General features: G+C 51.2%; 6 protein-coding genes across 6 annotated transcripts; 3 read left to right on the top strand and 3 right to left on the bottom strand.

Moving 5' to 3' along the window:
• Positions 1 to 1,133: 1,133 nt before the first annotated feature.
• Positions 1,134 to 2,107, bottom strand: PG985_009171 (RING protein; the record flags this gene model as incomplete). The annotated part of the gene is made up of 2 exons (XM_066828939.1): positions 1,134 to 1,271; positions 1,334 to 2,107. The coding sequence occupies 2 exons, from the start codon at positions 2,105 to 2,107 to the stop codon at positions 1,134 to 1,136; spliced, it is 912 nt and encodes a 303-aa protein (XP_066683851.1).
• A 1,032-nt stretch (positions 2,108 to 3,139) lies between these two features.
• Positions 3,140 to 4,264, top strand: PG985_009170 (uncharacterized protein; the record flags this gene model as incomplete). The annotated part of the gene is made up of 5 exons (XM_066828938.1): positions 3,140 to 3,183; positions 3,241 to 3,260; positions 3,350 to 3,400; positions 3,474 to 4,085; positions 4,146 to 4,264. 5 exons carry the CDS (start codon positions 3,140 to 3,142, stop codon positions 4,262 to 4,264), a joined length of 846 nt encoding a protein of 281 aa, XP_066683850.1.
• An 84-nt stretch (positions 4,265 to 4,348) lies between these two features.
• PG985_009169 (RCC1/BLIP-II) lies at positions 4,349 to 5,495 on the bottom strand (the record flags this gene model as incomplete). The annotated part of the gene is made up of 4 exons (XM_066828937.1): positions 4,349 to 4,817; positions 4,855 to 5,062; positions 5,130 to 5,249; positions 5,330 to 5,495. The coding sequence occupies 4 exons, from the start codon at positions 5,493 to 5,495 to the stop codon at positions 4,349 to 4,351; spliced, it is 963 nt and encodes a 320-aa protein (XP_066683849.1).
• Positions 5,496 to 5,999: 504 nt separating this feature from the next.
• Positions 6,000 to 7,699, top strand: PG985_009168 (RNase3 domain-containing protein; the record flags this gene model as incomplete). The annotated part of the gene is made up of 4 exons (XM_066828936.1): positions 6,000 to 6,245; positions 6,313 to 6,441; positions 6,519 to 6,771; positions 6,822 to 7,699. 4 exons carry the CDS (start codon positions 6,000 to 6,002, stop codon positions 7,697 to 7,699), a joined length of 1,506 nt encoding a protein of 501 aa, XP_066683848.1.
• A 142-nt stretch (positions 7,700 to 7,841) lies between these two features.
• PG985_009167 (Dicer-like protein 2) lies at positions 7,842 to 10,673 on the top strand (the record flags this gene model as incomplete). The annotated part of the gene is made up of 2 exons (XM_066828935.1): positions 7,842 to 9,291; positions 9,394 to 10,673. The coding sequence occupies 2 exons, from the start codon at positions 7,842 to 7,844 to the stop codon at positions 10,671 to 10,673; spliced, it is 2,730 nt and encodes a 909-aa protein (XP_066683847.1).
• An 874-nt stretch (positions 10,674 to 11,547) lies between these two features.
• Positions 11,548 to 13,062, bottom strand: PG985_009166 (uncharacterized protein; the record flags this gene model as incomplete). The annotated part of the gene is made up of 6 exons (XM_066828934.1): positions 11,548 to 11,643; positions 11,696 to 12,250; positions 12,316 to 12,618; positions 12,670 to 12,916; positions 12,975 to 12,995; positions 13,049 to 13,062. The coding sequence occupies 6 exons, from the start codon at positions 13,060 to 13,062 to the stop codon at positions 11,548 to 11,550; spliced, it is 1,236 nt and encodes a 411-aa protein (XP_066683846.1).
• Between the last annotated feature and the right edge of the window lie 2,924 nt (positions 13,063 to 15,986).

Here is a 15,986-nt window from a genome sequence, read left to right as displayed (position 1 = left end):
GATGCGCTGCTGTAACGTATATCGGGATGCGATTGACTCGGATGGATTGACCTGATTGAAGGTCGGTTGGTTGGAACGATAGTATCCCCTTGACTTCGTCGACGACTGGAAGGACTGGACGATGCTGCTTGCTTCCGGGTGGTGTAGCGGCCGGGCAGATCGTTGGAGAGGAACTGCGCGATCGTAGGCGCAAATTCGGCAAAGGGGTTCGAGCGACCGACAAAATACAAAACCAGTGCTGCAGCTATCGCGGCCAAGGAAGTTAAAATAGGCAGTTTGACAGGCCCTTCAGCGAAGCTCCATCACTTTATGTCTTTTCCGCAATGATGACAGGACGGTGATTCTTACAAGCAGATCGCAAAGGTTTCCGGCAGACTTCAGCGGGTGATCAGCCCGAATGTACGGAGTATGAATAATTTAATTAACAGGCTGTTAGTTTGGGATCTGGACCCTCCCTCGCAGCAGTCATTAGCTTCTGCCAATCACGACTGACAGCGGCAGGAGTGACCGACCCGCTTTGGAGCTGGGCTCTGAACGTGCTCTAGCCCCTTTCGGTGGGCTGACCCCAGAACGTTGGCTGATGCATTTGCATACGCATAGCCCTTCAATCATACAGATAATTGCTTCAGATAGTTCCAGTCGGTAGCTTATGAGAAAGTAATTTTATTCAACTCATGGATAAGTGGCTACAACGTCCACGGGTGTTAGAGATCCCAAGGGTCGCTTGCTTTGCCGAGCAAAAACTACAATTTCAGAAAATGCATGTATCGATCTGGCCAGGCTTCAGCCTGTCTCATTCCCGTAAAGGAGTGAGATTCCCGTAAAGAAGTAAGCTGAAGTCATGAAAGCGAAACTCCAAGGAGTTGCTGACAATGAGGCTACATCAACCGACGGCCAAGGACCGAGTCTGGAGAAGCAGAGACAAGACGCCTAGGCTAAAAGACAGTCACAAAGCACTCAATATCTGCACACAGACTAGTTGACACGATATGGAAGAGCAGCTTCGTGGCAACTTAAGAGTGTGCATGAATGAGACAGTCACGTTGATCTCCAAAAGAACGCAGTCCGCAGCAAAAAGAACAATGCTGGTATAGTGACTGCGAAGTTATCGGACAGGAAATGATACTCAGTAGCTACTGGTCTTTCCTTGAGTCTGGATTCCCAGCCTCGGGCTGTTCCTCATCTTGCTCATCCTTCTGCACATTTAGAACTTTCTGGCTTGCCATGTCCAATGTGCGTTGGGTCCATTTTCGAGTTCCTTTCCAGACAGCCTAGAGAGCGACATTTAGTAAAAAATCCCCAAAACGGTAGGTGCTTAGTGGTGCATGCTTACCCAGAAAAACGTGACCACTCCGATCATCACCAAGTACAAGTTGATGTTCTCCATTCGATCACGCCCAGTACCTCCACGGCGTCGAGCACCGCCGATAACACCTGAAGTCCGCAAGTTCCACCACTGCCAAGGACCCATGGCGAAGAACGCCTTCACAAAGCCAAGCAAGCCGAGGGAGAACATCCCCTTGACGAAGTGAACCGACCATCCTTCCTCGTCGAAGTCTCCCAATGGAAATTCACCATCGTCATCCGAGTCGAAAAACCCAATGCCTTCTCCAACGGTTGCCACAGGGTCCAGCCACAGACTGATGATAGGGTCCGCAACGAAGCCAAGTAAGAAGATACTGAGAATGACAATTAGGACGGCGAGTGCAAATGCCAGTATCGGACTTCGAAGCCTCTTCGCCCACGTCATCCTTTCCAGTTGATACCGGTACTTGCAGGTCGGGCACTGAAACTGATTGTCCGTACCAGCCATGCTGTATCTCCATCCCTGCAGACAGCCTTCGTGGACATATTTCGAACCGCCTTTGCACATGCAAGGGGTTATCAGGTACCCACTATCCTCGCTGTAATAGATTCTTCTCGGGGGGCGGTTCCCCAAGAGTTGGCCAATGCCTCGCTCATACCGTGGCAATACATCTTCAAGACAAATGCGGCACTGCCGGGCGTGAGGATGATTTTCTGGGTCGATGTGATCTCCTTGCGCATGTGCGTCATTGCCAGGGTTGGCAGTGTCAGGGCCGTTGGCCTCTCCAGTAAACGAATCCATTGCTCACGATACCACCTTTGAAGCGGCACGAGCCAGATGATGCGATACTGGTAGTTGGCAGAGTGAATAAACCTGTGACCCAGCTCCCTGCTTCTGCGATGAATAGAAAGACAAAGGCGGGTTTCCCTCTCGGGTTCGTAAGGTTGTTCAGTAATACACAAAGAGAAATAGGCTGCTAATAAAGCGGCTTTGTAAGGAAACCTATAAGAAATGCATCATATTATTGTGATGACTCAGCTTTGGAAGCATGCAAAGTGTTTGCAAGCCTTGCGGACAGGCAGGTATTTGTTGGGTTAGGGGTTCCTGTTGTCCAGATCTCGGGAATGGTGGGATGAGGAAATAGGTGGCAGGAAGTCAGAATGGTCTCCAAACGGAGGTGGACAAGAATTGGTCATCAGCCTAGGATGCCAGCTTCTTATTGGCCAAACGCTGCAAGTGATGCCACAACTCCGGCTGTCATGGCTGCCTGTGCTGAAAACGTCCGCGTTTTTCTATAGCTTATAGAGTCGCGGTTGTGAATCTGGCTTAGGGGATCATTTTGGAACTGTCCTCTTGAAGAAATGGCATTTCATGCTGCGGAAGAAATTTCGAGGGTTGCCAGGACAAGGAAAAGAAAGTCCCACCATCAAACCAATTGGCACTTCACCACCCTTTACTTATGTCGGCACGGAACTTAGCAAGCGCCGGGGTGGGGGACGAAGTGAGGCACTTGGTTGGGCGGCTCGCCGGTTGGAGGAGCTTGGACCCTGCCTCAAATCGCCCGCTTCAGCTCCCACCTGGCACCCGCCCACCTAATCCATCGTAGGTACCTACCCTGTAGCGTAGCTGGCCAGGCTGAAGGTCCAGGTGTAAGGAAGCTCTCGAACGCGCAAACTCCACGGTGCCTGGTTGGTGAAGCTCCCTCCCCAAACAACCCACCGCCCGCCAGCCTTGCCTTGCCTTCTTAATCCCCCACAACCAACGACGTCAACATCTGTACTCAAGGTTTCCCATTACATACGACGTCGCCAACATCAGCAGTCTGTCGAAGCCATGGCGGATCGATACTCTTTCTCTCTGACCACCTTCTCCCCAAGGTAAGCTGCCAGGACAGCAAGCTCCACTTGGGAATCATCACTGACTTTGGTTGATAGTGGGAAGCTGGTCCAGATCGGTACGTCACCATCATAACGACAGCTCAAACTCGAGCTGTCCCGGGCACGGAGATATCAGCGGGTAGTTGCTAACCAGCATGTTCTTTAGAGTATGCACTCAATGCCGTTAACCAAGGTGTCACTGCTCTTGGCATCAAAGGTAAGATTGCCGTCGTCTGGTTTATACAGCCATGACTGGATGTCCATGGTCATGTATGCTTACAATTCGTCAGCCACAAACGGAATTGTCCTAGCGACCGAGAAGAAGTCGTCTTCGCCCCTCGCCGACCCGGCATCGCTGTCCAAGATCAGTCTCATCACACCCAACATCGGCATGGTCTACTCCGGCATGGGTCCGGATTACAGAGTCCTGGTCGACAAGGCACGGAAGGTCTCCCACACAAACTACAAGCGCGTCTACAACGAGTACCCCCCGACCCGGATATTAGTACAGGATGTCGCCCGAGTGATGCAGGAAGCTACCCAGTCTGGTGGTGTTCGCCCCTACGGTGTCAGTCTGCTCATTGCTGGCTGGGACGAGGGTATTCTCCCGGACGAGCAGAAGGAGGTTGAGGGTGAATCGGAGGATATGGAGGGCGAGAAGAAGAAGACTGGAAAGACTGGTGGAACTCTTAAGGGTGGTCCTATGCTTTACCAGGTCGACCCGTCCGGAAGCTACTTCCCTTGGAAGGCGACAGCCATCGGCAAGAGCGCAACCTCAGCCAAGACATTCCTGGAGAAGCGATACACAGAGGGCCTGGAGCTCGAGGATGCCGTTCACATCGCCCTTCTCACTCTGAAAGAGACCATTGAGGGAGAAATGAACGGCGAGACCATCGAGATTGGTAAGTCGAACTCGAACGAATTGATGTGGTTACCTGAGAGTCTATACTAACAGCTATCAGGTATCGTCGGCCCGCCGGCAGACCACCTCCTCGGCGTTGAGGGTGTTGAGGGCGCGACTGGCCCTCGATTCCGGAAGTTGACACCCCAGGAGATCGAGGATTACTTGACGAATCTGTAATCTTCCATCCTCCTTCAGCTTGCGGCTAACGACGACACTCGCATGTATAATAGAACAGCATAGAGGGTCAAGAGATGAATGTTGCTACGTGTGATGAGAAGTTTTTTGCACGATCATGAACGAATTACGTGGGCCGCAGGCTACAGATATGATGGACCCGTCGGGCTCGGGCGAAAAGGGTACTCTTGACCATGGGCTGTCTGTTTCTGTAGTAATACCCAGCTGGCCATTTGCGTTCGATCCAGCAGCGTAAACTTCGCCGCTCATTGTAAGGACCACAGCGTGAGATTGTCCGATGGCGCAATCGGCGATATCATGATCTTCAATCACAACCGGTGACGGGCTGGCAGAGATGTCGTCTAGAAAGCCAGGCAGACCAGGATGGCCGCCCCAAGCGTATAAATCGTTGCCCTCTGTCAGCGCCATTAAGAGGTAGCCAGCGGCTGCCAATTTCTTGACCTTCCCTGTGGGCAAGTCCTCGAGCTCTGCTACCGTTGCTGGTTCCTCTGCCGGGCTAAAAGAGCAAGGAAACTCGGTTAGTTCCTGAGCTTTTCTAGAGAGTATGGCAATGGTATGGGCGTGCATCTTACCTGGTATCTGATACCTCCCTGCAGATACAAGCCTCATAGCGCCCGTCGCCCCAAGTCCATACTTGGCCTGTGGTAGACAACGCGGCAAAGCCGGTCTCGTATGCTACTAGCTGGGAGACACCTCGCAGAGATGTGAAAGTTCTTTGAGTCTTTCCTTGTTGAAAATGCAACGCCGATTGGTATTGTTTCACGGCCTCGCCATCGTATACTGTTTGTATTCGGTGTTAGCCTACGTAGGTAGGGGTGGAGTCTATATGGTGGTGTGGTGTGCCCACCTGCAATTGCTCCGTTGCCAGCGACAGCGGCCAAAGACGCAAGTATTTGGTCCTTCAGAATTGGCGATTGCGTCCAACCCTCAGGGAAGCCAGCTGTCCGAATCCCGTTGGATGTGTTCACTGCACGATTTGTAAGTATTTGGTCAGTCGCCATGCCCGGGTCATGTAGTTCTCGTCAGTGCAGCTTGCGGGAGGCCTACCTAATGTACAGGCTAATGATGCATGAGGCCGTTCTATGCTAGGGTCCCTCAGAACGAGCTGGAAGCTGTTGAGATCAATTGGCTCCTTCGCAGTATCCTCTGCTTTTTCGAAAGTCAACTGGTTCCAAGCATTGTTGCCTGATGCATACAGTTCCATGCTTTCCATGATGTCTGTGGGCTTGATATTGGAGATGGGATGATAATGTTGTGTGTAAGTAGGCAGGCAGGAGCATACTGGCCAATTATCGTGGCTCGTTACCAACCTTGCCAAGTTGCTTCCAACAATACGGACCTCTCAACCTCACATTGCTTTAACTGGCGACCTCTAATACTTGAGCCCATTAAGGCAACCAACTGCCTGGCCAACCATTTCCAACATTCGCAATCCGATTTGAAACTGTGCATGGCTGCGCAAAGGTAGTCTTGTTCTACCAGCTTCTGCCAAGTGGCGGGCCTCCTGCATCGATCAGCCCGTCGTCGACCTTTGGAAATCCGGCAAGTGAGGAGTCAGGCTGGCCTATAAGAAGATCCCTCCTTGGTGCGTTCTGTTTTCTTGGTTTTCGACGATGCCCCAAACACTGCATCTGGACCTGCCGGCTTCAACCTAATCGCTAGTACTCTTTTGTGGTATTGCTATTCACTCTCGCCATCTGTCTTGCTTCTCACGACGATGGACAGCGGCGCGGGTTACTTTTCCGATTCAAGCTCGGGGGAGTATCTCGATATAGAGGATCTGGAAGACTGCCTACCGCTTGAAGACGGGATCGACTTAGATCCTCAAGTAATGGAGGAAATCGACATTGCCCCATCGTCTCAGTCCGAGAAGACCGAAGCAAATAAGGCTACCAGCCTGCATGCTAGGGCTTATCAGCTGGAAATGCTGGAGGAGAGTCTGAAGCAGAATATCATTGTTGCTGTAAGTACGCATGAAACGCCAGTGGCCGTTCTGTCTTTACTCACCAGATATGTGCAGATGGATACAGGAAGTGGGAAGACACAAGTGTAAGAACATGCACCCCATCACGGACCAGATAGTTACTTCCATGTCGTACGAGCACGCACCTGATGATAATTCTCCAGGGCTGTGCTTCGAATCCAAGCAGAGCTCGAACGTACGCCACCTGGCAAGGTATTATTGACATACACTTTCCCAATGTATAACTCGTGAGTAACTGACTCCATTGCACAGATTATATGGTTCTTGGCCCCCACGATCGCCCTCTGTGAACAGCAGCATGGCACCATCCAGTCACAAATTCCTAGCGCCCAAGTCAAGGTGCTTACTGGCAATGACAATGTCGATGCTTGGTCGGATCCTTCAATATGGAATGCCTTTTTACAGAATGTCAATGTGGTGGTCTCTACTTACCAAGTCCTGACCGACGCCGTTTATCACGCGTTCGTCCACCTGAGCAACCTGACGCTTCTGGTATTCGATGAAGGTATTTGCAACGCCTGCCGTGTATGCTGGTGTGTGGCTAACGATACATAGCGCATAACTGCACAGGTAGAAGCGCGGGGGCAAGACTGATGGCTCGATACCGAGACTACAAAACCAGCGGCCGTCCCGTACCATTTATTCTCGGGCTCACCGCAAGCCCCGTCATAGGATCCGACGAGGATGCCCTGGAGAAACTTGAAGAAACTCTGGACGCTGTCTGCAGGGCTCCATCACGGCATAGAACGGAGCTTCTATCCATGGTCAACCGTCCGGTTCTCTCCATCCAGCCCTTCGAAACTCAAGTACCTTCAGGTCATATCACTCCCACAGCTCTCATGTCTAACCTACACCGTGTATACCACGGGCTGGACATCCGGAGAGACCCCTTCGTGGTGCGCAAAAGAGCCGAGAATACCGAGCGCAGTCGCATAGAACTGTGCAACGCGCTAGACAAGAACGACACCTATGTTTTCAGGCAAATGAGGTCATTCTGTAGAAGGAGTGAAGAGATTTGCCGTGAACTTGGGCATTATGCGGCCGACTACTTCATCAAGACAGCTCTTGCCCAATTCGTTGGTTCTGTCCAGACTAACAAGGTCTTGTATTCATCTTGGGAGTTCAATGAGAAGCATTATCTCTCTACTCTTTTTGGGCAAGTCGATACAGGGTTGTCATCTACGGAAAACACCAATGTGTCTCTCAAACTCCAGGCACTCATCAACCTATTGATGGGCTGCGATGCGGATACATTAGGCATCATCTTCGTCAAGGAGACTGGCACAGTCAACGTTCTCATGCACATGATCTCTAAACATCCAGAATTGGGCAGTCGATTTCGGGTTGGTGTCATGGTTGGCTCGTCGCGATATGCTGGCAAACGGAGAGATGTCGGCGAACTGAACCAAGAAGCTTCCCCTCGCACTGGATAAATTTCGTTCAGGGGGGCTAGACTTGCTGATAGCTACGAATGTTTTGGAAGAAGGTATTGATGTGCCAGCGTGTAATCTTGTCGTCTGCTTTGACCAGCCCACCGACCTCAAATCTTTCATACAAAGACGCGGCAGAGCCAGGATGAGGGAGTCCAAGCTAGTCATTCTCGTGGAAGGTGGCTCGGCAAGACATATGGACTGGCAGCGGCTTGAGGAAGATATGAAGAAGAAATACGAAGACGATCAGCGTGAACTGAGACGACTTGATGCTTTAGAGCATGCAGTTGAAGAAGGGGCCTATGTTGCCCCGTTTTTCATTCCGACAACGGGCGCGCAACTCGACTTCGACGATGGCAAACCACATTTGGAGCACTTCTGTGCAGTACTGGGTTCTCGACAATATATCGATACAAGGCCATACTATGTTCGCGAAGAGACAAACCTACCAAAAGGGCAGCCTCAGATAAGAGCCACGGTCGTGCTGCCCCCAATACTCCCCACTAAGTTGCGTCGGGTTCGGAGTGCCAACGCATGGGTCTCAGAGATCAATGCTTTCAAAGACGCTGCTTTCCAGGCGTATGTCGCTCTTTACAAAGCTCAACTCGTCAATGACTATTTGATGCCGCTTAAGGATCATGAGCTTCTTCGGGGAGTTGATCCGCGAGCATCAATCATCGAAGTCAATAACTTATGGAATCCTTGGCCGGAAATTGCGAAGTCGTGGTCGAACTCACGATTATACTGTCACCCTATGAGGATTAGGGGTCCGGGTGGCGAAGTATTGAATGAGTTCGACGCAATACTCCCTGTGAAAATCGACGGTGTTCAAGACTTCGAGATTTACTGGGACACAACACCATGGACGGTAGAGTCTGACGATGCCTATGAGATTGACAGCAGTGATATCGATTACGATCAAACGACAGCCTTCATCCAGCTGGCATACGGTTATCGCCTCAAGACAAGGGACTTCGGACAACATGTTGTTCAGTTCAGGTTGAACCAAGGAAGTGTATCTGTCAATGACCTCGGCCGGCATCAATTCACACAGGACATGTCTCTTTCAGCGAATGGCGGGTTCCCTTACCTGGTGAGAATCAATATCAACGATGCTCCATACTTCTATGACAGGTTCTTGCCATCTAGGCCATGCGAGGACCTGGTCAAAGAAAGGAACAAGCATCAATTGAAAGATTACACGGGCGAGGAACCTTGGTTGGCTCTGAAGAAGTGGCCCAAACGCCGCGACTTCCTCCACGTAATACCCTCCAGCCCCGATACTGGCGATGCTGTTTCGGTCAAGCCTTACGGGTCAGCCTGGCCTCTATCCTTCTGCAAAGTCGACACAACTCCCATCTCCAACGTGCAGTTCGGCTCGTTGATCCCTTCGATCACGCATATACTAGAAATTTATCTTGTTGCTCAGAGGCTCTGCGAAGGACCTCTGAAATCTCTCAACATCAAAGATTACGCCAGGGTTATCACGGCTATCAGCTCCCCAGAAGCTAGAGAGGCCACTAGCTATGAGAAATTCGAGTTTATGGGCGACTCTCTCCTTAAACTCTTGACTGCTGTCAATGTTATGGCACATCGTATGTCGTCCCTATTTCCCTTTTCTCTCATCCCAATACACCTTCTTCCACGCTCCTTCATTCGACATGTACAATATATAATGACCTCTAACAATAATATAGACCCGTATTACCCCGAGGGTTACTTGTCAAAGAAGAAGGACTTGATTGTTTCCAACTCGCGCTTGTACCGCGCCGCCATCAAACATGGGCTGGACAAATATATCCTGACCAAGGCTTTCACGGGCAAGAAGTGGCAGCCGCAATGCGTAGAAGACTTTTCCTCCGCCGAAGAAGTGAATGGAAAGCGCAGGATGTCCACGAAGACCCTAGCCGACGTCGTCGAAGCCTTAATCTGGGTATCATACCTGGACGGAGGGCTGGAAAAGACTCTCAGTTGCATCCGCCTCTTCGTAGAGGAGATAGGCTGGCTGGACCTCGAGGCTAGTCGCCTCATGCTCTGCCAGCAGATCCCCGACAATCCGGCGCTACCTCCATTCCTCGAGCCCTTAGAGACGCTCATCGGCCACAAGTTTGCCAACAAGAGTCTCCTGCTCGCAGCTATTACCCACGCCTCGTACTGCGTGGGAGCTTCGACCGAGACGAGCATGGAGCGCCTCGAGTTCCTTGGGGACGCCATCCTGGACTACGTCGTCGTGACCGAGCTATGGGGCAATGACCTATCGGAGCAGGACATGCACCTCCTCCGCACCGGGTCCGTCAACGCGGACCTCCTGGGCTTCGTCGCCATGGAGTGGACGGTCCCCCGCAAGGAGAGCAGGCTCGTCGACGACGTGCCCGTCGAGGTGACGGTCCAGGAGCCCTTTTGGAAGTTCATGCGCTTCAACTCGCGCGAGATTGCGCTGCTGCAGGTCGCCATCGAGGATCGGCACGCCCAACAACGCGGCGCCATCCGCGACGCCCTCGACCGGGCCCCGACGTACCCCTGGACCCTCCTGGCCCACCTCAGCACGCCCAAGTTCTTCTCCGACATGTTCGAGAGCGTCATGGGCGCCGTCTGGCTCGACAAGGGCGACATGAAGGCCTGCCACGCTCTCGCCGAGCGCGCGGGCATCATTCCCTACCTCCAACGCTTCCTCCGCGACAAGGTCGACGTTCGGCACCCCAAGAACCAGCTCGGGGAGATCGCCGGGGACAAGAAGGTGCGGTACAAAGTGCGTGTAGATCCGGACGCAGCCGTTCCACTCCCCTACTCGTGCAAAGTCTACGTCGGGGACAGGCTGCTGGTGGATGTGGATGGCGGGCTCAAGAAGGAGGAAGTCCAGACTAAGGCTGCAGAGATGGCCTACATGCTGCTTAAGGAGCACGGATTGGGGTATCTAGAGGGTTGTCCTGTTTATAGTGACTGTGAGGAGCCTGATGAGATCATGAAGGATGTGTAGAGGGGTACATTGTTACGATGTAATGAGTCCATGCTGGCGATTTTACTGTTTCAGAGGCTAGCGTACAAAGAGCATTTTTGTTGTGCAGGACCAAAATTGTTACAATCCAGTAATTCCCATGCATCGTGCCTGTTTGCTGCGTTCTCTTGCTTGCATGGCTGTTAACGTTATGCAACTTTTCGTTCCAGTTCTGCTTCAAAACCCCCTGTGGTTGTACCTAACCCTCCCAGCTTTTATGTTGTTAACAACCTGAGCACTTTCCAAGGCTAAAAGGATGCTCCAACATTATTCAAATTTGCTTGTATGAGAATTTCAAAGACGCCATCTCGCATTCACTGACTACTGCGTCTCGGGTGTCCATGCAAGCTGACCGCCAAACCGTAATGGACTTGAACTTCCTGGGTTACTTAGGAATGCCTCACTTTTTATTACATGCTTTGGCAACTAACAGGGACACACTGGGAGAGAGAGACGGGGACAGATACATATAGGAAACAGTCAAGGAAATCCATTAGTCAACTACCTGTCTAACGCAACGCAATGAGTGATCCGAGTCGAAACCCTTCACGAACGGCTCGACATGCCCAATGAAGGGCACATGCATGCGAGGCATGCTGGATTATCGGAATCTCCTCCGTAAACCTGATAGACCATTTGTATGGTTATTTCAGAGCGTACGAACTCTGGATGTCTCGTCTCAGGTCTATGATACCCTGACGGTACCTTCACCATATCTGTATGGAAAATCTTGGGTGATTATTTTCACTCCAGTTACCGAGATTGAGGAAATCGCTGTTGGTACAACAATCGTACATGCTATGTGTTTCTCTAGGTCTCCTTCTTTGAGCTTAGAGAATAGTGCTTTCTATGGGCCTCAGATCTCGTCCTCGCTGCCGCTTTCGTGCGTCTCGATGTAATCGGCGCCAGAAGTAGCAAACTGAGTTTGCTTGTCAAAGGTTCTGCGCATATCCTATTGATAATTAGTAAAAGTGGTCATGACCGTTCATGGATGATGTACTCACAGGGCGAGCCCATCCGTTCCGGTCAGGTCGACGTCTGATGTTTGTGCCAGTACCGCCAGTCTGTGTCGTTCCAGCTGTACTGGTCGGTCCTCCAGAGGATCTCATGGCGCCCGATCCCTTTCTTGAAGCAACGGTCGAGTACATGGAGGCATTGTTGATACCTGCACGCGAGTCGCTTGATACAACTGAGGCGGTTCCAGTGGCGCTGGAATATCCGCCATTGCCCGAACGAGCTGCCTGCTGCAGGTGGGGTGGTACAAAGCCCGGGGTGCAACCAGCAAACGTAGGTGTGCTGGCTTGTGCAGTGCGGTTAGTGTCAGTGGTTGACAGGCTCTGTTTTGACGATGTACCCTTTCCAACAGAGGTGATGTTGGCGCTGGGTTGTCGGTTAGGAGTGTTGCCTGCAGTTGTTCGGGTGGCCGTCACCTGTCTGCTTGGGACGGTAGAGGTGGCGATGCTAGAAGAGTCGCGAATGCTCATGCTGCTTAGACGTTGGCCAATGTCAGCTCGACTCTGTTGGCCACGACTGGCTTTCTTGGCCGGCAAGATGGGGGTCTAGACTTTGGTCAGTATGAGAGTCTCACAGAAGAATTTCTGGGGGTAGATGATATTTGACGAACCTCGTAGTAGTCGTCATCGTCGCCGCCACTGTCATCAGAGTATCCGTGGAATGATGTTGCAGCACCTGGATACTCATCGTCTTCAACATCCGAGTCCATGTCATCAGCACCACCAAGATCATCGTCCTGGATGTCATCATCCGGGACAAAATCGAAGGGGTACGCATCCAGTATGTCTCTCTCATTATGCGTATCAGCTGGATCACCAGCAAGATCGGCCTGAGACAGATCCTCATTCGGGTGTGCGACTGGAACGTCACCGATGTCAAACTGGCTACGCCACGCGACGCACTCCAAGCACCACTGTATCGAAGCGTTAGTCTCTGGTGGTTGTATAAAAAGTAACAGACTTACGCGGAGTTTGTTACGGCGCTGATTTTTGCTGAACTTGTCTCTGTGCTTGTACAGCGAACAAGGACCATGGCACTTGAACTCAACGACAGGCTGACCCGAGTGAACCTGACAGACCATGTTCAATGCCTTGAGATCCTTGTTGTTGAAAGGCTGTCGGGGGCGTCTCAAGGCATTCTGGTACTTGGCTTTCTGGTTGTTCGAGAATCTCTCTCGAACCTGCCAATGTCCGCCCATATAGCACCATAGCCTGTGATATCAGTACCTTCCGTCGCTAAATGAGCTGTGCTCGAGATTTGAAAACTTACTTCTTGGGCAGTACCTCGTCACTGATGGGTACAGTTAGTGATTGCGAAGTTGTATGTGGGAAACTTGTACTTACCGTACTGTAGACATCTTGCCCGGGGATTCCTCGTGATGTTGTCTGGTCGAACTGTGAAGGTTGCGAACTAGAAACACGAATGAGTTGTTAGATTGGCAAGTGACTTGGAGACAGATCCCACTGTGATGTTGCGCAAGGAAATTGTTGTGTGTGCGTGAAGGTGATTTACGGTCGGTTTCCCAGGGCAACTTGTTGGTAGAGACGTGTTTGAACGCAGTGGGAATTGGGCAGTAGCATCATTTGCAGCCAAGAATATGGACAAATAGGTGTACGTGCAGAACTGAGATGATGTATTGGTGATGCTTTCGAGATACGAAAAGACTCAGGGAAGGGAGAGCATCATACACACCTGTGGGCAGGAAACGTTGCAGGGATTGAATGGAACCAGCTAGTTTCTCTTCATTTTCCTCTGGCGAAATAACGAGAAAGAGATTGGCGCGGTTGCCTTCTGGGTCGATGCCTGTTGAGGTGGTTAGAGAGGCGAAGGGGAAGGTATGGGGGGTGTTGATTTATGATGATAAGATTGGTTTGCTTGTAGAACCCCCAACCTATCACGGCCCAGTTGAGGATGGAAACTATTTCGTGCAAGCTGAGCAAAATGGAAGGAACAGAATGCCTTGGTTTTTTGAGGTAAAGCTTACTTCCACCACGTGGCAAGGGAGAAGTATGGAAAAAGGCTGAGGTCAAAGATGAGGTAGGTGAAGGGCGGATTGGTGATTTATGCCAAGAACGAGGTAGGTAGGTAGGGGCGGCTGACTTGTACTTACTTATTCGCGGATATCACTCTGACCTGCCTGATGCCTGTTGCAAAGCTGGCGGAGGACTCGAAAGACCGACTGGTTGCTTGAGGATGGAAAGTCAGGAGGAACGACTTGACACTTACAAGAAACGGTATGCTTACCTCAGGTGTTAGTAGTCTGGCAGGTGCCGACTGAAGACGCCAAATATGCGGTTCCTCAACACGGAAGATATCCAGCGGTTGAATATTGGTAATAACAGAGACTAGATGGGATGTTGGTTCGTGCAGAGCTCTTGTCCCATTGGATGGCTTGCCCAGCCAGAAAATCGATATCGGCCTGTCGACAAGGTTGTTGGAAGTCCTTGGTGACTGTCCCTACTGAAATCTCAGAGAGAATTAGGTAAGATGTGGGTTAACAGAAAGGTCGGAGGCTGGATGATGGGATTTAGTATCTGGCGTTGGCGCGCGAGCTTGCCTTCAATGTTTCAATGTTTTCAGGCATTGCGGAAAGCGCCTGGCAGACAACCACAAACACTTACAAACGGCCGCGGATGCGGGGAAGCTTCTGTTTGACTACGTGACATGTACCTAATCTATATACATCCTTCAATAGGCAAGTACCCAGACAAGGCAAAAGAGGCCTGTTGTCAAATAACATGAATGGCAACTGCCTACCCGCGGTATGGACTCATGTTCATGCTCGCTTCTGTACCAGCAGGTAGTAACATCTTCTCTCTACCTACCTTGTAGAGAACTATGTTAGTGCACGTCTGAATTGTTCCATGTTTGACTTAAGTAACCTCCTGGAACAATCGCTGAAGTATACCTACCTGCTTGAGGTGAAAGTCGTAGCCTATGGGAGGAATCCTTCTCTCATGGCGCACTGCAGTTGTGCTTTGGCCAGAGAAACCCTTAAGCAACGCGTCACATCCCCGGCAACATGGCGAAACATCCTTACTTCATAAGTAGCACAGCTCTAAGTGCTGATTTCTCTTATTCCTTATCCGCGGGAGTAAACACGCCTGCCTGTTTGTAGGTAGGGGTACATCGTGAGTATTAACTTGCAAGACATGTTCTTTGTCCGAACATACCTATCTACGTACATGCAGCCACATAAAGCCGAGAGACATGGAGAATATGTAAGAAGCGTCGCTGCTCAACCAAATCCTACGTTCTCGTCTCTAGGACGAAGTTTGCCAAATCATTCGAGGAGATCATCCATTGTTGAGTAGCTCGATCAGCCCCTCAAACTCGTTCCAGGGCACACCAATGTTTGAGTGATATCATATATCATCACCACGACTGCCTCGTGACATTGAAAGTTACAAGCCTTGGAGGCATCCTATTTAGGTCTTTACTCCAGCACGGGCAGTTGTTGTAATGAAGAGATTCGATGAAGAGATCAGTAACCGGTCGATTGGGGCATCTCGCGCAATGGACATATAGATATGTATAATTGTCCCAAGACTGCCATTCAGCCTCATCACTGTAATATATCATCGCCCTCAAGGCCTTTAAACATATCAAAGCTTAGTCATGGCCTGCCAGTTACCAGACGCACTCGAGCCCCCAAAAGAGGATGTCTGCAGCGACCCCATGCATTGGCTAGCACAGACTTTGGGGCAGCAACATACACCGACCTCACCTTGCCTTCCAGCATCCGGGGTGATCAGAATTATTGCCGATAAAGCAGACTGTAGAATGTGTACACGTGCCTTGCGGTCCTATTGCACCACAGAGGAAACCGAGTTGGACGAGATGGAACAGCATAGGACAAAGTCTGCGCAGTCCAGCTTCGTCCATCAACCTCGACTACTGCTCACCTGGCCACCCCGGAAGCAGCTGTCAAAAGGGGATCCACCCTCGAAAAGTATAGGGTCAACCAAGGGGCATCGGCTCGGATCCGAACCTCATCCACACTGGTTCATGCGATAGAGAAGTCCTAACTAGCGGCACACTAGTCCCCGGGAGTCGTGCTCGAGCTTCCTTCGACCCGACCGATGCCGGTCCCGCAGACTATGGTGTCTTTACGATGGCTCGTCGTCGTCGACACGGCAATCTCGTGCTGCTCTATTCTGACTGGAGCAGAGATGGCGACCGCCACCCGTTCGTCCCAACGAAAACACATTCGACCAGGCTCACCGGAGAGATCAGCCAACTAGAATCTGGCAACTAGCAGGCATCAGACCAGATCAATGC

The sequence above is a fragment of the Apiospora marii genome, assembly GCF_038362585.1.
Source record: "Apiospora marii strain CBS 49790 chromosome Unknown utg000005l_segment0_segment0, whole genome shotgun sequence".
Lineage (NCBI taxonomy): Eukaryota > Fungi > Ascomycota > Sordariomycetes > Amphisphaeriales > Apiosporaceae > Apiospora > Apiospora marii.
This window is presented reverse-complemented; position numbering and strand designations above follow the sequence as displayed.